This window comes from Cynocephalus volans, chromosome 8 (genome assembly GCF_027409185.1).
Source record: "Cynocephalus volans isolate mCynVol1 chromosome 8, mCynVol1.pri, whole genome shotgun sequence".
NCBI classification, from domain to species: domain Eukaryota; kingdom Metazoa; phylum Chordata; class Mammalia; order Dermoptera; family Cynocephalidae; genus Cynocephalus; species Cynocephalus volans.
Window position 1 is genome coordinate 28,397,658 of NC_084467.1, and position 22,704 is coordinate 28,420,361.

Here is a 22,704-nt window from a genome sequence, read left to right on the forward strand (position 1 = left end):
AAGTTCACCTGGAAGCTTGATCTGCAATGTGGTAGTGTTGAGAAGTAGGGCCTTTGGGAGGTGACTGGATCATGAAAACTACGCCCTCATGAATGGATTAATCCATTCAAGGAGTAACGGGCTAATGGATAAATGGGTTATCACAGGAGGGGCACTGGTGGCTTTATAATCGAAGCTTCTTAGCATGGCATACAAGATCCTTTGTAACCTGGCTACCACCTACCTCTTCAGGAGCTGCCATTTTAGCTTTGCTCTTTATACCCTATCAGTGCTAAACTGCTTATAGAGTTTCTTCTATATACCAGGCTGTTTCATACTTTTGTGCCTTTGCTCTTGCAGTCCCACTGCCTGGGAATATTCTTTGAATCCTTCAAATTCAACCTTCAAAACTCTGTTCAGGCATCAGCCTCTATAGAAAGAAATCTTTGGATCTCCCCCTTCAGCTCTAAGCTAAAGGCTTCTCTAGTTCCAGGAGCACCCCACGCACGGCATTCCTCTACCTTTTTACTTACCACATCATAGGATGTATACATCTATTCCCCCCATCAAACTGAAAGTTCTTCCAGGGCAGGCATTTTGTTGTACTCATTTTTATTACCCTAGTGCCTACGTAGGACCAGACTCCCTGCAAGTTCTCAAAAAATGGTTCTGAATTGAATACTTTTTCTCTGTACTCAAAATACTTATTAACTGTATAATCTCCTTCCCAGAAGCAGGGGAATGTCAGTAAAAGTTTTCATAGCCACCTGCTAGCTTTAGCCCTAAGTTAACTTCAAGGACTCTCCTTATCTTAGATTTCCAAGGCCAGTTAGGTCCTTGCATCCCCCACAAACATGCACACAAATTCTTCAGATGTACACGTCCTTTCTTTAGATATATTAATATATTTGTTAAGATTTTAGTCAAATCTTGCTGATCTCAAAGGTATTATGTCTCCTTAAGGTGTCTTTATATATCTTTGCTTTGATTGTTTTGATTTTACAAGTTCTCTTAGGACTGGCAAGTTAGCTCACTTGGGAGAGCATGGTGCTGACAACACCAAGGTCAAGTGTTTGGACCCCTGTACTGGCCAGCTGCCAAAAAATAACAAACAAACAAACATAAATAAATAAACAAACAAATAAATATGTAGGTGCAGATGGCGTTATCTGGAGCTTGAGTAGCTGCACACAGGTATAAAAGGTCTGACAATGGCCAAGGACAAAATAAGAGGGCAGAAGTCCCAGGAATGTATTTCAAATAGCCAGCCAAAAAAATTTTAAGGCTAAAAACAAAGCAAAACCAGTTACCACTAATGTTAAGAAGATTAACATTGTGAATAATGAAAAAGTTAGCACAGTGAATAAAGCTTTTGTAAATATACAAAAGGAATTTGCACACTTCTCAAAAGGTCTTTCTCTTGAACCTCTGTAGAACGAGCTGCTTCCTCAGTAACATCATGAAAATGAACCAGTTAATGTTGACGAAGCTACAAGATTAATGGCTCAGTTGTAATACAGTTGTGATGCATCAAATTCCCCCAAAAGACCAATAAATTAAATGTTTTATACAAAAATAAATAGTTTAATTCTCAAAGGACAACTAAGTCTCTTATCGCTAATTTATTCAGGCAACAAATATTTTTATGGTACACCTACTATGTGTCAAACCTTTGGTGCTTGCTAGGAATATCTGGAATAAGTAAAAGAGGCAAGATCCCTGCTCTCAAGAAGCTAAACAATCTACTGCAGGAAAATTCTTGGGGTCACCTCATATTGGTCTACAGGTCCAGTAACTATCTTTGAAATTACTTAACAGTAAAATTAAACAGAAAAACAGCAATTCAATAGCTCACAAGGAAAATACAGAGCATCTTTTATCAGAGAAATTATAATCACTGCTTTGTAGCAGTGGGCTTCAGCACTGAGTCCAAAAGCAGAAATATAAGAGAAGCCTACTATGTGTAAGTCACTGGGTGCCTGGAGCCTTCCAAAGATAGAGTAGACTACTAAGTAGTAAACAGGAAAGGAAGACAACTGGAAAACTGCTTTATTTCAGTTAGTTTTTCAGAAATAATCCATATAATCCATGAGCTAAATGATAACAGAAAACAATCAAAAATGTATTTCAAAAGAGAAAAACTTCAGAGCTTGGGTAAAAATTGGATAAACTCACAAGTAGATATATACTGACTCAGGCTACCACCAAATAGGTTTATGCTATTATTTTGCTGCTGCTTTTCGGGTAGGTTATTTTCCCCCTTATAAAAAAAAGTTAAACAAATATACTGAAAAACAATCTGGAAAACACAGAAAAGTATAAAGAAATAATAATTCCACTACTCAGAAATACATATAAACATTTAGTCATATACAGATTGAGTATTCCTTATTCAAACTGCTTGGGACCAGAAGTGTTTCAGATTTCAGATTTTCTTCAGATTTTGGAATATATGCGTTATATACTTACCAGTTCATCATCCCTAATCTGAAAATCCAAACTCTGAAATGTTACAATGAGCATTTCCTTTGGCCATCATGTTGGTGCTCAAAAGTGTTTTGGATTTTGAAGCATTTCAGATTTTGGGTTTTCAGATTAGGGATGCGCAACCTATATTTTGTTGCACTCAACCTGTATCTTGTTGCAGATTATTTTCTTTTTTGTTGCTGTTGTTTTTGGTTTTTTGCAGCTGGCCAACACAGGGATCTAAACCCTTAACCTTGGTGTTATCAGCACCACACTCCCACAAGCGTTTTCTATTATATAAAATTTTTTTTCTTTTCACAAAATTGGCACCATAGTGAATATGCAGTTGTGTATCTTGCTTTTCCCATTTAAGATTAGGAGCACTTTCACATGTACTTATTCTTCTAAAATATGAAATTTGAGATTGGATAGCATTCTACCATGTGGATATGCAAAAATGTCACCACCCTCCTACTGTTAGGCAGGTTATAGCAATGTTTTGCAGCACAGAATAAATGAGTGTTGATAATTACTCTTATTCACCACTACCTAAATGTATCCTTGAGATATTTTTAAAAGGGGAATGAAGTCAAAGGATATGAACTTTTTTAGAGCTCTTCATATTAATGCCAAAGAGTTCTTTTTTAAAAAAACTGAAGTGAAAGAGACCAATAAATCAACATATATAACAACATGTCTGTCATGTGTTGCTTGTACATTCCCTCAGTTTGAACATACATGGCTCTCAATCTTTCATTTCCATGGTAAAGCTCCAAACTTTCCTAAAGTGGAACTGGTACAATCTAATCCCCACCAGAACCACTCCTAACTATACCACCTTCCCTTAATACTCAGTCTGCTCCTTGGGGTGCTGTTTTTAAGCACCAGGTTCAAGGGGTACTAAAGACTTGCCCAATTAGCCAACATGTTTAACCAAGTGCTAGATTTGTCTTTGGTCCTCCAAAAGATCATCTGTGGTTGGAAGGCTGACTAGCAGAAGAAATAGAGCATGAGCTCTACAGTAGACAAACTTGGGTTTAAAATCCTGGCTCTGTCATGTTCTTACTGTGCGACCTTGCTCAAATCATTTTGCCTCTGCTGGGCCCTGTTTCCTTTTCTATAAAATCAGAACAAGACTACTATTTTAAGGTTATCATGAATTAAATGATAAGATAGGAGAGATCTTCAAAAAGTTCACAGAAAGATTTGTATCATCTTTTTATTTCTTTTTTCTTAAGGATGACCAGTAAGGGGATCTTAAACCTTGACTTGGTGTTGTCAGCACCACGCTCTCCCAAGTGAGCTAACTGGCCATCCCTATATAGGGATCCGAACCCGCAGCCTTGGTGCTATCAGCACCACACTCTCCCAAGTGAGCCATGGGCTGACCCTATGATTTGTATTATTTTTTTAATTCCATTTTTCCATGAACTTTTTGAAATACCCTCATATGTGATGTTTATAATCAGGAGTCTGGTGTGTGAGTAGGTGCACTTCAAAAAATACAATTTTCCTATTCTGATGGTGCTAAATCAGTTATTTAATTTGAATGATCTCACATAAAATGTTGGCCTGACAGCTGTTGCAGCAAAGCATCATCTCGGGTGAAAAAACATTTAGGTCAGCTTTCTGTCAACTGCAATTTCTACCACTATAATTATGCAATCATCAGCCAACACCGCAAGACAACAAAAACCCCAAACCCCAAAGCTGTGTTACTAAGATTGCTAAATACGGTAATTACTTATTTCTCAAGATCATGGCCACAAATTCCTTTAGGAAAGTAACAGAAATATTTGTAATTATAAGAACAAAAGTCTAATTAGTTATCCCAGACAGTGATGTCTATAGCAGAAGGCTTTGGGTCATTGTGCAGAATATTCTGTTAGCATACTCAGAAGTCTTTCTCAAATTGCTATTTTTTCATACTCCATACTCTGAAAGGAACAATATCAACAAAAGGACTGAAAGAAAAAAGGAAAGAAAGAAAGGGTTTCTCCTTTGAAATTTAGCATTCTTGGCACTGATTCCTGGCAAGAGACTCTATCCTGGTGAAATAATCTCTAGGAGGGAAGCATATTGTATAAAATCTATCAACATAGCCCCTTTCTATGGAAAAAGGAACACAGTTTTTCTGTAAGTGTAGATTTGCTTAGGAAAGGAAAGGAAGTAAATTTTATCATTTAAATTTATTATTATTATTATTATTTAAATTTATTATCATTTTCTAAGCACCATTGTTCAAAATGCTGTATCACATGCTTTAATTACATCATCTCTCAAATCAAACTATGAGGTAGATCTTATCCTTCTTCAAAGACATTAGGGAACCTGCCCAAGGTTTTATCATCATTAAGTGGAAATATCCAGCTTCAGGACCCAGATCTGTCCACCTCTGAAACCTCACTATGAGGTAGATCTTATCCTTCTTCAAAGACATTAGGGAACCTGCCCAAGGTTTTATCATCATTAAGTAGAAATATCCAGCTTCAGGACCCAGATCTGTCCACCTCTGAAACCTCTTTCTTTTCAATACATCTTTATCAAATCTAAAAATTATTGTTCCAATTCTCCGTTATGAGAAAGAATCCAATTTAAATATTGGTTCCAAAAGAAAACAAATAAGCACAACAAAATAACTATCCACCGAAAGAAGGACCTTTTCTGTTAATTAGCAGATCACTTTTCTACATCTTAATAATCTTTAAAATGAACTGAGGGACTCATACAAAGTGCCCTTTATTAATCTTAAATCTATAAAGAAAACGGTACCTGTTGACAACCACAGAACACTGAAGCAGAAGCAAGTATAAAACAGGTACAGGCTTCTCAACCACTTCACTGATGTCTGCCAACAATACTCTGATAAAATCCAGGAAGCAGGACTTGGCTTGACTCCCAGCCTCTTCTCCATGGCCTTCCCGACAGGAGGAACCAGTACACTAGAAAGACAGAAAGAAAAGAAATTATATGCCAAGTAATTAATAATTGATTCTTAGAAATGTGGAATGCTAGAGAATATGACAGATTAGGGGGAAGAGAAATTTCAAGTTTGTCTTTCACCATTCATCCCTGCCTATAAATTGTAAACCTGAGCTTTGACATAGCCTATAATTACCAAGATAACAACATAGCAAGGGATATGAAATAAATCCACTGGAATTAGAAAAATCCACTATTTTCTAATCTAACAGTACGTCACCTGTGTGGTAGAATGGAAAGAGCACCTACCTGAAAACAAACAGATCTGAGTTTCAGTTGCAGTTCTGCTACCAACAGCTTTGTGACTTGACCAAAGACACCTTCTGATCCATGAGAAGAATTTGAACTGTGGAGGTAAACTAAACTGAGGGTCTTGTCTGGCCCAGTGTTTTTAAAATTTTGAAATGCAATTGCCTTTGGGTAGGGCATGTGCTCTCCAGTTTGCTACTGTCCCCACCACTATTATCTCCTGATCCCTAAGAGTCATTTGCAATTCCTGGCTTAAATTTACATATACATTCAACAAATGTTTATATCAGGAACTGTGCTGGCTACATTCAACAAATGTTTATATCAGGAACTGTGCTGGCTAAATCCAGAATCTAGGGGTTGGATGATTTACGTCCTTCCAGCAGAAAAATAGATTTTCCGTAAGTTTCTTCCCTTTTACACAACTTTGCTGTATTATATAAATTACTATATAAGTCTCGGCAACATTTTGACGGTTGACTGAGATCTGAAGAGCAACTCAAAAATCTTTTGTCCTAAATATGCACCTGTCATTCACATCTGGCAAATGGCAGAGGCTGATAACCCCTAACCCCCACCCCCAACCAGCATACAGGGAGATCATCGTTGCCTGGGTTGGATATCAATGCTGACTAATACCAGGAAACAGACACACATACAGCTACAAAACTGAGGTGTAGTCCAGGCTTTCACTGAGCCATAAGCATCTGATGGACTTCATCTTTATCATTCACTTTCATCCATTTCTATTTCTAATTGCACTGTAGTTATATTTTAGGGAGCAGGAGGCAGAAAGGAGGTGTGTGGGTCAGAGACATGTTCAAGAGATATGGAAATGGAGCCTAAGTTAGAAAATATATCCAGCAAGTGTGTGTGTGTGTGTGTGTGTGTGTGTGTGTGTGTGTGTGTGTGTGTGTGTGTGTGTGTGTGTGTCTTACCCAACACATTTCTGCCTACCACAAAAGGATTTAAAACTCAAGGTGACTCAACATCTGTCATCAATAGCCTGACAGGTGGGTGGGAGAAGCAGAAAAGAAATGAATAGGTTTTCAAAACAGGAGTAATAAACACCATTGGACCAGCAAGCTGATTAGAAGTGCAGTGTCTTACAAATCCTGCATAAGTGAAAGGGAGAGCTAATTTCATTTGAACTCCCAACCAGTCATTTCTCTGTAACCTACAATTGCTTAAGGGCACAAATCACTGCTAGGGTCGTTACAGGCTTACTGACCAAAGGCAGGAACAACACATAACCAAGCTCTAAATGGTTTGTTACCGAATCAAAGGATAACAACCCAGGGAGAGAACACACACCCCCACAATACTTGACAAATGAAAATCTAGAAAAGCTGGCAATAGTTCTGGCATTTAGGGCGTTACAAGTACACCCGAAATAAAAGCACTCTGTTGCAGCAGCTGTTCAGACAGAGCAGGGGGTAATGTTTACTTAATACTTCAGGTTGATGGGGGATGTATCATAGTTCAGTCTGTCAACTACATACGTGGAACTCCACTTATGTACACAGTGATAAGATATGCTTTAACAGAGCATATCTGAAACAGCTTATTCAGATGATATGAGTAATCAAGAATAAAGCTTTTTCAAAAAGGAAAAGAAAGAGTCTCGAGTATTTGGGAAAGTTACAGAACAGACTGCCACGAATAGCTTGCTTATATTTGCAGACACTGTTTTCCAAACAGCTGGAAAAATGAACAGACTGTTCTGGAAGGTCGTCTTTCCAATTTGTTCCATAAGAAAGCACAAGGAAAGTCGACTAAAGCTCTTCACTAACACATCTACTGTCGCTTGGGCATAACCACCAAGAGGTGGGAGAATGCAAAGCTTTTCCGGAATCCCGCCTGAGGGTTTCCTATTTTGACTTCCTTCATCTCACCTTTGTGCTCACTGCAGCCACCACAGGATCCTCTGTGGGGCATAATTTTCAAAACTCCTGAATGAGACAGGTGTCGCATCATAATTTACACATCGTGTTCAACCCGCCCCCTAACTATTCTGCATCAACTTTCTATCTCAGGGGGGAGACCAAACACCAGAGACAGCAGCTAAGGGCGAGGCTGCAGAGGTCGAGGGCGGAAAAAGGATAGCGCCCCGAGCCCTATCTGTCTGTCAGGGAATGGAGAGAGCTGCATGACCAGGCCTGGCCCAGAAGAAGTGGGGTTCAGCCTGGGACCTGAGCTCCGCACCTGCGAGACCAGAAGCGCCACCTCCGGGTCCCAACACCCGGCCAGCGGACCCCCAGGCATCGCCCGTCCCGTTTGCCCCTCCCGAGCTCAAGGTACTCGGCCTGGCAGCCAGACGCCCCCGGCCACCTACCGGGGCTCAGGGCCACAGAGCGGGGCCCCGGCTCTCGGCGGCCTCCGCCTCTTCCCGGTCCATGGGCTCGGGGGCCCCAACCTTCGCTCCCCTCACCGGGAGGAGGAGGAGGAAGAGAAAGGTAGTGCGGGGTCCCCACCCGGGTAGCTCCCTCTCGCCTCAGCCTCCCAGGACAGCGACGGCGGCCGGAAACACCGCCTCCGCCCCCCTCCCGGCCTCAACCCGGAAACACACTCTGCATGCCAACCAGGCCTTCCCGCCCCCCCACCCCGGAAGCTCAATTCCAGCCGCGAGCCCAAGGGGGAGGAGGGGCAGTGCTGGGGGGTAAACTACGCACAAGCGAGGGATTCTGGAACCCCAGTCTCTCGCCTCCCGCTCTCCAGAGGCAGTCTGCACCTCGCCTGCTTTGCACGAGCCCCCGGCCCCAAACTCTGGCAATACCCACAAGCAAGATGGCGGCAGCGGTGGCACCCCTACAGCGAAGCGCCCAGCCGCGCCATTGGCCAGAGCCCGGAGTGACGCCGCCGCGGATTGGTGGAGAGCGCTGCGGGGGTGGGGGTGGAGCTGCCGCAGCCTGGAGCCCGGAGTGGGCAACGCGGCGTGAGCAGCGGCCCCAGGCTCCCGGAGCATCGCTCTCGGAGAAGACTTCGCTGCTCGGGGCCGCAGCCTGGTGAGCTCAGCCCCCTTCAGGCCCTCCCCTGCATCCCAGCCGGGGCCTCTCCGAGCCGGCGCTGATCGATGCCGACACACCCCGGGGACCCTATCGCGAATCCATCGCGCCATATCGCGACATCATCGTGCCCTGTCGAGACTCCATTTTGTCACAGCCTTTTTCGATATATATCTTTTTAAAAAATTTGCTCTGTCATCTTTGGGGGCTGTCCCCCATGTCGTGATTTTACCGTGATCTCTCCGTGACATCACCGCGTCATCGTGAAGTGTGATCTCATCGCCGCTCTGTCGTGACTTCATCAATGTCGTGTTGTGACCTGGCTGCGGCGGGACAGGTGGTGACCGCCAGGAACCCTCCTCCCCTTTTCATCTCCCCGTCTCTGCAGCCCCGCTTCGATTATCCGGCTTCTGGATTCTCCGTTGTCCTGGGAGCTACCCTGGACCCCTTCTTGCTTCTCCAGCCCTTGCCGGCATCCACAGGCTGGTAGCGGGACAGGGAGGGCGAGGAGAGGGAGTGCAAGGGGTTAATTCTGCTGCTGCCGCCGCTGCTGCTGCAGGCTCTGCCCGAGGGAGGGAAAGGAGAGGAGGCAAGGAGCCTGCGGGGGCGACTGAGAGCCCTGGCTGGAGGGGTGGGGTCCCCAGAGGGGCGTCCAAGCGTTCCCTGGTGAGCACCTTGTATTTCACTTTTGCCGAAGCTTATCTCCTGCCTCCTCTGAAGAAGGGAGGGAAAAGGAAGCCTAGGATGCCTTTTTCCCCCGTGTTAGCCTGAGTCCGGATAATCGAACTTCACCCTGTATGTCTCCATTTCTCCCTGTCTGTCCTCACCACTTACTCCCTGTGTGCCTCGGTGGAGGGAAGTAAAACTCGGCTTTCAGTGACAGGGCAGCTGAGCAGTGTGGCCGGCCCCCTCCCACCCCCAGGAGATGGGTGAGGAGAGCTGTCCAGCTAAGCAGCAGGATTCATGGTCCTTCTTTCCCACTTTCTGGAGGTGACCTTGGACCAGGGTCCCTTCTTCATCCCTAAGGATTTGCAGGTTCAGCCCCTTAAAGGGGCTTCCCCAAGGGAGGCCAGTCCTGAGGAACCCACCCTTCCAAATCCTACCCTTCCTCTTTGCTAATCCCTCCCTCCATCCTCCACTCCCACCCCCACCCCTCCTCTGCAGAGGGATGCTCAGTCCCTCTTGTGTTCACAGTTGGACAAGGCGGGCATCATGGCCTCGGATTGTGAGCCAGCTCTGAACCAGGCAGAGGGCCGAAACCCCACCCTGGAGCGCTACCTGGGAGCCCTCCGTGAGGCCAAGAATGACAGCGAGCAGTTTGCAGCCCTGCTGCTAGTAAGGAACTGGCTGGAAATTGGGAGATGGGAAGGGCTGGGTGGTTAGACCCCCAAGGAATGGGGTCAGTGAGTCCCCAAGGATATGTAGGTGGTGCTGGCAACCCTGGAGGCACCAAAGAAGGCCCAAGACTCTGACCCCTACCTTTGTATTCTTTTTTGCTCCCCTGAGAATAGGGGTGAATAAGGCTGCGGCACTAGGGGCCTTGGAGGAAACTACCTGGGTCTGCTTTCTGGGGTGTCCCAGAGCAGATGGGAGCTGACTCAGGGTAACAGCAGCAGGTACTAACTAGTGCAGACTACTTGAGGGCTGGGAATGATTGTGCTGGGCTGGAGAGAGTAGCAGGACTGGAAGTAACTGGGGTGGGGTCCTATGGGATGGCCAGGATGGCTGTAGGTAGGTAAAGGTTAGGGAGCTGGTTCAGGGCTTAGCCCTATTGGAGGAGCCCGAGCTGGGGACAGCAGAGCAGGAGCTGCAGTGCTAGGAAGGGGGGGTTGGTGTGTGGGGGGTGAAGGAAGGAGGGAGTACAGCCGCTGCTTGTTTGCCATGGCAACAGGGAGAAGACTCTGGAGTCAAGGGCTCACACTGCAGCAGAGGAGGTGTTTAGGTGAAATGTAAGGGGAAATGTTTTGACAGGCAGAGCAGTGAGACACAGGAGCCATTTCCCCCGAGAAGGTGGCAGAAATGGATCAGAGACTTCTCTGAAGGGAACAATTAGCAAAGGACCCTAAATCTATGGGAGATTTTAAACATGAGTTTCAAGCCCCTTTCAACCCAGGTTATGGGCATTTAGATTAGATATCCGGAAGAACTTCTCAACTGGCTGAGTGATGAAATGCCCAAGTGAGTGGTTAAGGAGGACTGGACCTCCCTTCCATGGGATAATCATAGATGAGAGGGGTCCCAGAGGTCACACTTGTCTGTCTCCAAGGAGAAAGAAGGAGCTGGATGAAATGGCCCCAGCGCAAGTCCTGTTGCATAACCTAATGCTGCTAGTCCTTCATGCCCCAGGGTGCAGGGAAGGGACAGTCTTTGACACCTCTTCCTTTCATCTTGTTGATAGCACGTACCCCCCCCCATAGGTGACCAAGGCAGTCAAAGCAGGTGACATAGATGCCAAAACTCGGCGGCGGATCTTCGATGCCGTCGGCTTCACCTTTCCCAATCGTCTTTTGACCACCAAGGAGGCACCGGATGGCTGCCCTGACCATGTTCTCCGGGCCCTGGGCGTGGCTCTGCTGGCCTGCTTCTGCAGTGACCCTGAACTGGCTGCCCATCCCCAGGTCCTGAACAAGATCCCCATCCTTAACACCTTCCTCACAGCCCGGGGGGACCCAGACGATGCTGCGCGCCGCTCCATGATTGATGACACCTACCAGTGCCTGACAGCTGTAGCAGGCACAACCCGTGGGCCCCGGCACCTGATTGCAGGTGGCACTGTGTCTGCCCTGTGTCAGGCATACTTGGGGCATGGCTATGGCTTTGACCAGGCCCTGGCACTCCTAGTGGGGTTGCTGGCCGCTGCCGAGGCACAGTGCTGGAAGGAGGCGGAGCCTGACCTGCTGGCTGTATTGCGGGGCCTCAGCGAGGATTTCCAGAAAGCAGAGGATGCCAGCAAGTTTGAGCTCTGCCAGCTGCTGCCCCTCTTTCTGCCCCCAACAACCGTGCCCCCTGAATGCCTTCGGGATCTACAGGCTGGGCTGGCACGCATCCTGGGAAGCAAGCTGAGCTCCTGGCAGCGCAACCCTGCACTGAAGCTGGCAGCCCGCCTGGCGCACGCCTGTGGCTCCGACTGGATCCCAGCAGGCAGCTCTGGGAGCAAGTTCCTGGCCCTGCTGGTGAATTTGGCATGTGTGGAGGTGCGGCTGGCACTGGAGGAGACTGGCACAGAGGTGAAAGAGGATGTGGTGACCGCCTGCTATGCCCTCATGGAGTTGGGTATCCAGGAGTGCACCCGCTGTGAGCAGTCCCTGCTTAAGGAGCCACAGAAGGTGCAGCTTGTTAGCATCATGAAGGAGGCCATCGGGGCTGTCATCCACTACCTGCAGCAGGTAATGGTGTAGGAGCCCACAGAGGGAGCCCAGTGTGGGGGAACCCGTGCAGGAGCCAGAAGGCCGGGGGAAGAGCAGTGCTGCGTGTACACGCGGGCTGTTACTGCGGCAGTCACTCCAGGGAGTAGTGTGTGGCCGAGCCTCCCTCCTGCTCCCTCCCTCCCTGAGCCTCCACACAAGCACCACACCACACACCATATGTGCACTCACATTACAGTATACACACACACAACACAGTAACCTCCCACTCACATACCGCTCCCCCAATACACACATACTACACACTGCACACCTCTCCTTGGTGCACACACACACGATTGAAGCAGTTTGTTCTGCTCACTCTATAGCATTGTTTTACATACACATACACACACACACACACACAAACTTGTAATGGTGCAGGAAAAAGGAGCAGGGCTGCCTGGCTCCTGGCTTCTGTAGAGATTTGGCTAAATCTATTTGACTGCCTCCACCCTAGCTCTCCTCTTCTTTCCCTGTCCGAGAGTCCAGCTGTCTGTCCCACAGGGATCCAGTCATGATGCTGTCTTTTTGATGGCCTTCACTAGCCACTGAAATCACCAGCCGCATATCCCACACTTCATGCTAAACTCTCCTCTCGTTTTCCGATTTAGCTCTAAAGGGGGCATCCCGCACTCCCACCACTGAGGGTATTTACACAGTGGCCGGGAAGCCTGTCCTCCCACCCCAGCTCAGAACTGCTGTAGGGGAGCATTTACTTAGCTTTAGACCTGTGAGTTTCCTTCTAGCCTCAAGATACTTCAGAGGTGAGGAGACAGGGTTGCAACTGGAGTCTCAGCAAGTGCGGGGGCACGTCAGCAGACATGCACTGAGGACTTGCTCTGTGCCAGGCTCCTGTTGGGTATGTCCCTGCCATGTGCTAGGTGCTAGGCACATGGAGTAGAATAAGGCTTAGTGCCTGCCTTTGAAGTGCTACAGGCCGGAATTCTTTTGTAGTCGTGTTACTTCTGGGCTGGCTGGCAGGCAAGGCAGGGTCTCTGGTCCTGCTCCATCTCAAGGGGGTCCTGCGGCAACAGGTGGGGCCGGAGAAGCAGAAGGAGCCCTTCGTGTTTGCCTCAGTGCGGATCCTGGGTGCCTGGCTGGCCGAGGAGACTTCGTCCCTGCGTAAGGAGGTGTGCCAGCTGCTGCCCTTCCTCGTCCGCTATGCCAAGACCCTCTACGAGGAGGCCGAGGAGGCCAATGACCTTTCCCAGCAGGTGGCCACCCTGGCCATCTCCCCTACCACCCCAGGGCCCACCTGGCCAGGGGATGCACTCCGGTGAGTTTGTAATTACAGTCTGTCCAGCCAGACCATTCTTAATTAAAGTGTAACACAGGAACACCCCCTCCCCCACAAGGGGGCTATGCCACAGGATTCCTGACTGAGCCATGAGATTTCACTTAGGATTATTTCTGTTTTGGAGGGCTTGTTTCCACAGGACTCCTGGGCTGCCAAGTGTTGCTTGCCAACCCCAGATTTCTCAATAAAAAGAGAACTTGTGCTTACTGAGCATCTACTATGAGCCAGGTATTTTGCTATACCCTTCACCAAACCTATCTCATTTGGTCCACATGGCAAATCTGACATAAGTCTCATCCATGTGTTAAAGATGAGAAAACTGAGTCCCAAAGAGGTTAAAGTAACTTGCCCACAGTCACACTATGTGGTAGAGCCTAAGTTTGATCCTGTGCCTGTGTGACTCCAAAGCGTGTGCTTTTTGTGTGGCACCTATGAGGACATGTCCTTCTCCTCTCCTACTTCCATTTCTCAAAATGGAAATCTGTGCCTTATTACTCCCAACCCTACACCCGTTTGTCCCCTCTACATCCCCAGGCTCCTTCTGCCTGGCTGGTGCCACCTGACTGTCGAAGATGGGCCCCGGGAGATCCTGATCAAGGAGGGGGCCCCTTCACTTCTGTGCAAGTATTTCCTGCAGCAGTGGGAGCTCACATCCCCTGGCCATGACACCTCAGTGCTGCCCGACAGCGTGGAGATTGGCCTGCAGACCTGCTGCCACATCTTCCTCAACCTTGTGGTCACCGCACCAGGACTGATCAAGTGAGGGGCTCAGGAGAGGTGGGGAGGAGGTTGGAGGAAGCAAAGGGGGCTGCCCAATCACCTCGTATCTCCATCTCTTACTTCGCTTCCCTGTGCATGTGGGTTTCTGTTAGTGTTAGAATAAAAGTGTCTCAGTGGACAAAGCCAGCCCCATACCAGCATTTGATGTACCTGGAACTCCCCACACCCTGTATCCTCTCTGGGCATGTCTACCTGTTCCAGCCATAACGCAAACTCTGCTCCCCGGATGCCATGGTTGAGGCCCAAAGTTAACTCTTCACCCTGCTGCCTAATTTCTTGCCAACCAGTAGCCCAGTGAAGTTGGGAGCCCCTAGATCCCAGGTTTTCCAAAAGGTTTGATCTGACTCTACTAATGTCCTGCCTGCCCCCATCCTTCTCTCCTGTTCCTCCCCAGGCGTGACGCCTGCTTCACGTCTCTTATGAACACCCTGATGACATCGCTGCCTGCGCTAGTGCAGCAACAGGGGAGGCTGCTGCTGGCTGCCAATGTGGCCACCCTGGGCCTCCTCATGGCCCGGCTCCTTAGCACCTCTCCAGGTAAGCCCTGGGGACCTGGTCCTGACGGGTGAGGGCAGAAGACCTGGTGGACCTGCTGTGTTATGGGCTTGTCACCATTTTCAGAAAATGTTTTGCAGAATTTTCCAATCAAGAGGAAATCTCTATAGTATTTCTCCATCCCCGCCCCCCACTTCCCCAAATGATGGCATTCTCTTTCTTCTGAAGACTTTTAAGGCAAGGTTGGTGGGTGTTAAGTACAAGACCACTCAGAGGTACAGGTTTAGGCATCTGGAATCCCCAGCAGCCCAAAGAATCTGAATCCTGTGTTTTCAAGGTGAAGCCGCCCCACTCAGGCCTTGAGTCAGAAACCTGACTTCCCTCTATTGAGGTTTTCCTCTGCTCAGCACCTTACCCCCTCAGTGACAGGCTTCAGCACTCACTGCCCCTCTGCACACATCTTCCTCCCAACCCTGCCTCATTCTGGCTGTGTGCAGGGGTAGGGGTGTCCCCTCCAACCCCTGGCAGCCCTCTGTGTCTTCCACTGTGGCTGTGGGTGTTTGCTTGGGTCCCTCTGTCCCTGTCTGTTCCCTGTGCCCCATCTGTCAGGTTGGAGGAGCTGAGCAGATGCCCGGGAACAGAGTGTAATGTGCCCATACCCTCAGCTGCCTTTGTGTTCCTGGTGTGGGGATCTCAGCAGGGTACCCAGAAGTGGGAAGGGGAGCATGTCCTTGTAGACCAGGAGCCCACCCTGCACTCTCAGTCCCAGGCTGCATCACCACATCCCCGGGTAGAGCCACCGTGTCATGGTCCCAGGGTTGGCTCACCCACAATGCCACCAGGTTAGACTAACAGACTCCTGGAGAGCACCTGCAGTTCAGCAGTGAACCCCTGCATGTCAGGTAGGCAAAAGCCTGGTCACCTGCGCATGTTCCCCTCTGGCGCCCTCTTCCGGCCCAGAAATCAAACCAGTATGACCTCTGCAGCCTGATGTCCAGCTCTAGATCTCACAGCCACCCTGGTCACTACCACATGAGAACCCTGAGGAGGGTTCTCTCTCGCATGTGACCCTGTGGCTCACTCCTACCTCCTGTACATATAGAGGTCTTGATGGTTGAGTGTACCGAGATTATTACATTTACTTATCACAAGAAATTTCTAAGATTAGCACTATTGGCCCCATTTTAGGAGTGGAGAAACCGAGACCCAGAAAAGTTAATTACCCAAGGTCACACAGTAAGTGTCAAAGGTAGGGTTTGAACCCAGGCAGTCTGATTCCAGCCTACACTTCGGCTCCCTGAGTGTGTCCACCCAGGAGGGGAAAGTGAGGGTCTGGCACAGCAGCTGGCCCATCTGGCTCATGCCCCACTCCCTCCATGCCTTCCAGCTCTTCAGGGAACACCAGCCTCCCGAGGTTTCTTCGGAGCTGCCATCCTCTTCTTATCACAGTCCCACGTGGCACGGGCCACCCCTGGTTCAGACCAGGCAGTGCTGGCCCTGTCCCCTGACTACGAGGGCATCTGGGCCGACCTGCAGGAGCTCTGGTTCCTGGGCATGCAGGCCTTCACAGGCTGTGTGCCGCTACTGCCCTGGCTGGCCCCCGCTGCCTTGCGCTCCCGCTGGCCACAGGAGCTGCTCCAGCTGCTAGGCAGCGTCAGTCCCAACTCTGTCAAGCCTGAGATGGTGGCCGCCTATCAGGGTGTCCTGGTGGAGTTGGCACGGGCCAACCGGCTGTGCCGGGAGGCCATGAGGCTGCAGGCGGGTGAGGAGACGGCCAGCCACTACCGTATGGCCGCCTTGGAGCAGTGCCTGTCAGAGCCCTGAGGGGTGTCCACTGGGGATAGACCAGGGGGCAGGCAGCGAGGGAGGGAGGGAGGAGGCATCTTCCCCGAAGCCCCCAAACTGCACCCCCCTCCCCAGACTTCCCCCACCAAACACCCCAGCTTTCTGGCTTTTCCAAGGGCAAGGGCATGGTGCCCACCCCTCAAATGTAAGGACCTGCGTTCCGCCCCCGAGGCCCCCACAGTGGGCAGGATCGGCTTGGAAATCAACGTGGTTGTCCCCACCGGGCCGGGGAAGGTTGGAGCAGCCCCCAGGGAGGTGGGCACTAGGTGTCATTGTGCCCAATGTCTGGCTCCCCCACAGGAGGGAGGCCCTGGGTTAGGAAAGAGTTGGCAGGAGCTGACTGCCTCAGCCCATGTGCCCTGCCGGCCAGGGCATGGGCTTCCTTAGGCTGTGGTGCCCCCTCTGGCCCGCGCAGGTCCACGTCCTTTAAATTGACTCTTTGGCTCTTGCCATTGGCCCCCTTGGGCAGAGAGCAGGATCAGGCCATTGATATCACAGTTCTTCCTATCAGCTTCAGTGACCCAGGATCTGAACTGCCCTCATCCTTCCAGGGCAGCCTGGAGCAGACAGGTCTGGTGGGGGATGAGGAATCCTCTGTCCTGAGCTTCCTTGAGGGGACCAAGGAGTCCATGGGCCCAGGTCTCTAAGCTTTTGTGTCATGTTGCAGCAGAGTGATGATGGGGGTTGGGGGTTATTTATTTTGCCTGTTCTTATCCCTGCTTGGACACCTGAGCATCTGATCCCTGTCCCCGTGGTGCCATCCGGCCTGGCTGGAGCCAGGAACAGGAAGGACATTTCCCCAGAAATACGCATGTTTCCCCAGTGATTGCACCCCATTGCCACCGTGGTGCCTGGCTTTAACTCCCACCCCTGCTATAACTCTTCTCTGCAGAGACGCGACTGGCGGCTCCAGCAGGGACTACCTTTCTTATGAACCCAGGGGGACCCCCACACACACCTGATCCCTTGCTTCCCTCCCTCAGTGCGTTCTGTGATCGCCAAGTTCAAAGCTGTGCACATGTGGACACTCAATAAATGTTCATTGGTGACAAGAAGCCTCCTGTGTGATCTGCTCTGCACCTGCTCTCTCCTTTCCAGGCTCCATCCACTCACAACCATCATTTGCTGAACACATGCCCTGCTAAGCACACTTCACAATTGTTATTCAGCCCTCCCAAGAATCCTATGAAGAAGACACCATAATTCCAGTTTTACAGATGAAGAAAAGCAGGTGTAGCAGCTAGTTAAGTGCCAGAGCCAGGACTCCCTATGAGCCATCCAACTCCCCAGCCTACATCATTCAATGGCACAGCAGGCTCCCCAAACTCAGATGACATGGCCAGGCCTGGTGGGGGCTCTGGTCCTCTTGGGTACAAATGGAGCCCCATCCCCCCCATGTCAGCAGGTTGTTGCCAAATGGTACTGTCATATGCTCCAATTTTTAAAGAATTCAGAAATCCCGATGTTTATGTGAAATCCAACTTTAGAACGTTGGTAACTAACTTTTTAGAAATTAGATCACTACTGACCCGACAAAACCTACGCAGGCCAAATGTGGCTTTCAGGCTACCAGCTGTTGACCTCTGTTCTATGCCAAGTGAGAAAGGGAAGGACTGAGCACTTCAGCAAGAGACTGGAGCCAAGCACCCAGGCCTGAGCCAAAGCTATCAGGCTGAAGCCAGACCAGCCCCAGGCACACACCCTCTGCAGCCTCCTCCACCTGGGCCCTCAAACCTACAAGCATTCACTGGGCACATTTTATGTGCCTACCTGTGGTTGGCTATGCATAGACACAGAGGAATATTCATTCATTTATTGAATTACTGAAAGCCATCTTCTTAACATGGATTCTCGGGTAAATATGAAAAGACATAGATCCTGCACTCAAGCAGCTTAAAATTTAGAGGGGAGGCAGACAAGGCAACATAATGATGTAAGCAATGGCTTCTATGGAGGTCCGAACAAAGTGTGGCTGGAGTATGAGAGGCCGTCAGCCTGGCTGAACAAGTCTGGGAAAACTCAGCAAGCATTTGCTCTGAGACCTGAGGGTGAGGAGGGGCTTGCAGGTAGAGAAGCAGAGGAACAACAGGTATAAATGCTTGCAAGCTTGAGAATTGCAAGTCCTTTATTATTGCCACAGTGTAAAGTGGGGAGCGGTGGAGGATGAGGTTGAACCAGTAGGCAGTGCAGATCCTATGAGTCCCAGTGTGTGTGCTCAGAAGCTTAGATATGGGATCACACCGAGAGATCAGACTGCAGATTTTAAAGCAGATTGAATGTGATCCAGTTTGCATTTTAATTTTAAAAAGATGATTGGCCGTAAGAGGGACAACTGAGGCAGGTATCTCAGGTGGTAAGTCTGAAGTAAGCCAGAGGCAATGAGGATGGAGAAGATTTAGGTAGGAATTAGTTAATAGGACTTGGTGAATAATTGAAAGTGAAGAAGGATAAGGAAAGGGGGGGGTGGCATGGGGAGCAGCCAAGGATTACACCCAGATTCCTGATTTGGGCCATTGAGTGGATAATGGGGCCATTCACTGTTAGTGTGATCACTGGGAGAGAAGTAGGTTCGTGGAAAATAAAAGTTCAGTTTGGTAAATGGTGAATTTGTGCTGCTTGTGGAATATCCAAGGGGTGGTTGCTGTCCATGGTCTGGAGCTCAGAGAGAAGTCTGGGTGAGTGACGGTTTTGGGAATTGTCCATATAGAGGGTCCTTAAAGTCATGGGAGTGACTGAGATCATCTGGGGAAATGAAAAATGGGCCCCAGACAAGAGACAACCACCCGTGGTCCTGCTGTCAAGGTGCTCTCCCTTGTACAGTAGGGGAGCCAAATCCTGCAAAACTTCATAATACCAGGCAGATTGAGTTCTGTACTTTAATGAAGTATGGTCAGAGTTCTGGGCTCCAAAATGGGGATTGGGAGGAGGCTCAGCTTCCTGACACCAAGTTTGCTCCAGGTAATTCAGCTGAAAGGGAAAAAGGGAGATCTGCAGTGCGGTTGTGAGATATAACCACCAGGTGGCACCACGGCATCTCCTTGTGCCAGATTTCCCCACTGCAACACTCTTAGCCAGGCCCATCGCAGGAGGCTGGAAGGAGGAGGACGGTGGCTATTTCGGCAATAAAGGAGGTACACTTGAGTTTTTCTTAACATAAATATAAAGTCCAAATGCAAGCTCACTTTTTGAAAAGAGAAGGAAAAAGTTGAGCCTGGGAGAAGAGCGATATGCCAAGTATGCCAAACAGGAGTCCATGTATGTTTGAGCATGTACACCTACCTGATCTGTCCTGTGTTCCCATGGATGTCTCTGTGCATGTTGTGGGTCCAGGCATGTCTGCATGTGTATCTCTGTGTGTAACCCAGGCCTCCACCTGTTTGCATGTGCCCCAGAGAGTGGGCAGCCAGAAATCCCCACCTTCATACCTCAGAGAGTGAAGAATCCGTCAGCCCTGAAAGAGAAGAGCTCCAGAGTCTGAAACTCATTTATTAGATATCTCCTCAGATCATACCTGCTTTCTATGTCCACATAAAGCCTTCCTAAAGAATCCCTTAATAGGCTGATGAATTCATAAAGTCATCCATTCATTCATTCATCATTTACTTGATAAGCATTCATTGACCACCTCCCATGCACCAAGTGCAGTGCTGGACACATTTTCTGCTTCTCCTTTAATCTTGTGAAATAGTTCAAGAGGCAGAAAAGGAAAGTTAGTCACAACTGCAAAGGGTCTGGAATGCTGGTTATAGTGTTTGAACATTTTTTCCTAAAGGTGGGGTCATGGGGAGCCCCATGAGAGTTTTCAGTAGGGAGTTAACATGGTCCAGTCATTTTTGGTGCTGAATGGAGTTGGAATTAAATCAGAAGAGATATGAATGAGGTCAGAAGACCAGCCAAGGGTTCGTTGCAATGGCCTGGACAGTTCTCAAACATTAGTATGCTTCTGAGTCACCTCAAGGATTTATTAAAACACAGATTGCTGGGCTCCACCCCCAGAGTTACTGATTCAACAGATCTGGGGTAGATTCCAAGAATTGGCACCTCTAACAATTTCCCAGATGTTGTTCGTGATGCTGGTCCAGGGAACCACACTTTGAGAACTACTGGTATATGAGAAAGAATAAGGTAGTTAAAAACGCTGGGATACCTGCCTCAAGTCTCCTCCACATATGTTCCATGGGTAGATGTTTAAGGGTTAGAAATGGCAACACTCCATGAGGATTAGCTGGTGGGGGTAAGGAAAAAATCCAAGACTCTTCTGGGATGACTCGCAAGTTTTGAACTCGAAGGATGGCGCTGTCATTTACAGAACTATAGAACATAGGAGGAGAAGGAGGTTGGGGTTGGTGGTGGGGGTGGAGGAGATGCTGAGTTCAGTTTTGGACTTGGGAAGTTTGAGGTGGCTGCAACGAGATGTCTGGAGGAAATATCCAGCTGTCAGTTGTGTTTATGGGTCTGGATCTCTAGTGAGGTCCAGGGTTGGGAGAGAACAGTGCACAGGTAGTCATTAATGACTTGAAAGGGGATGAACTCACTCATGAAGAGTGTAGATAGAAAAAAAAGGCAGAAGCTTCTACTCTAAGGATGAATAACTGTCATTAAAGATGCGGGTAAAAAGAGAGGAGACAGAAAAAGAAGACAGAAATGATCAGAGTAGGAGGAGAACGGAGCAAGAAGGAGGGTGTCTTAAGCTGCAAGGACATATGGTGAGGAAACCCAAGGAAGCCCCCAGACAGGCAGCCAAGCCTGCTGGAGAGAGAAGGGGCATACCCAGAGCTGGGCATGGGCATCATCTGCCTTGCTGCTCCTGGACTTTTAGGCCATGCATTGCACATATCCTGGAGCTTGACTGCTGACGTCCTGTGGCTGATGTTGAGGGTGGGAGGAAGAGGGATATTGCCACAGACTTGCATACCCACAAATATATAGATACACATACAAACATACTCCTGACCTCTGATCTGCCCTGGGCAGGTAGGTTGTAGAGCTTCCCAATTCTGCTCCATCCACTACCCTAGGTGGTGTTTCCAACCTCTGAAACGTTCTTGGTGATGAATCCTTGGCTGCTAGCCTCTTCCTTTCCTCACAGCCCCCCAGGTTGAGATGACCCAGAACTGACCTTTGCACCTATCATGTGCCTTCTGGGATACCCACGAAGTGTCTTCTGGGTTACCCACCTGGAACCATATGTTCCATGGGTTAATGGTGTCACCTTCATCTCCCTTTCTCTTCTAGTCTACCTCAATATTTTTACCTTTACCTTCTTATCTACTACTTCCCTAAAAAGTGACTTAAGAGAACAACTAGTCTTTTCTGCCTTCCCCTACTTTTCTGTTATTGTTGAAGAAACCAAGATTGGAGAGGAAAATGGACTCTCCCAGGATCACGCAGTCACTCGGAGTCAGGACTAAATTCTAGGCCCATGAGTCTAAGGCAATACAGAATAGTGATTCTGAGCACAGAGAGGGGCTAGAGGCAGACTACCCCAGCTATGCACTTCACTAGCTCCTTGGCCTTGGGCAAGTCATTGAACCTCTCTGCACTCATTCCTCCCCTGAAAAGGGGGTGATAAGGGTATCTATCTCACAAGGTCATTATGAGGGTTAAATAACTCAATATTCATAAAGTACTTAGCACAGAGGCTTATTACACATTCTGTAATAAGTGTTTACTGTGATTATTCCTACTATGCTCTGCATATCTTCTTGCTTTTTTAAACATCTTCCTTCTGCTTTCTTAATTCCCTTTCTCCTTAGCATTCCTCTCATTTGCCTTTCGTTAATCCTTGTCTTGCTTTTCAGGAGGGGAGGGTTGGGTTTTGGAGAAAGAAAGAAGGAGTGACTTGTAGAGACTGGAACATGCTTGACAGCCAGCCAGTGCCTGCCATGGTAACACATAAACACATAGCCCGTGCGTGTTAGTGTAACAATTGCACCCCATCCACGTGAGTCAGTTACACAGATTCACTCAACAGTCTCTAGGTGTCCCAGGCTCACATTTAATCAGCCCAGGCCCCTATGACCTCAGAAACATCAAGGCCCCTTCTCAGGTGGCATTCATGTCCAAACCTACCCCAGGCAACTCTCTCTCTCTGGCCAGTTTGTGTCTCTGACTTCCTCAAATCCTGGCTTGACATTGAAGGTTACCAACCCAGGAAGCCTGAATTAAGTGAACACCGTCAAAGGGGTTTTGATCTAGA

General features: G+C 48.6%; 2 protein-coding genes and 1 pseudogene across 3 annotated transcripts in view; 2 read left to right on the forward strand and 1 right to left on the reverse strand.

Annotated features, from left to right (window-relative positions):
* The window catches only part of KIAA0319L (KIAA0319 like), an 85,642-nt gene extending 77,454 nt beyond the window's left edge, over positions 1–8,188 (reverse strand). Inside the window, exons 1-2 of one of the 2 annotated variants that reach the window (XM_063104340.1) lie at positions 8,012–8,188; positions 5,218–5,387 (exon numbers count right to left, since the gene is read on the reverse strand). In XM_063104340.1, coding sequence (XP_062960410.1) covers positions 5,218–5,359 — 142 coding nt within the window. In that variant the 5' untranslated portion in view covers positions 5,360–5,387; positions 8,012–8,188. Of the gene's footprint in view, positions 1–5,217; positions 5,388–5,676; positions 5,751–8,011 lie in introns of those variants that run through there. The other variant, XM_063104341.1, reaches the window with a different exon arrangement.
* On the forward strand, positions 1,191–1,524 carry LOC134382953 (ribosomal biogenesis factor-like; annotated as a pseudogene).
* A 413-nt stretch (positions 8,189–8,601) lies between the features above and the next one.
* NCDN (neurochondrin) lies at positions 8,602–17,530 on the forward strand. The gene is made up of 7 exons (XM_063104769.1): positions 8,602–9,018; positions 9,876–10,016; positions 11,099–12,067; positions 13,123–13,364; positions 13,920–14,144; positions 14,560–14,702; positions 16,048–17,530. Exons 1-7 carry the CDS (start codon positions 8,986–8,988, stop codon positions 16,482–16,484), a joined length of 2,190 nt encoding a protein of 729 aa, XP_062960839.1. The 5' UTR covers positions 8,602–8,985; the 3' UTR covers positions 16,485–17,530.
* The last annotated feature ends 5,174 nt before the right edge of the window (positions 17,531–22,704 follow it).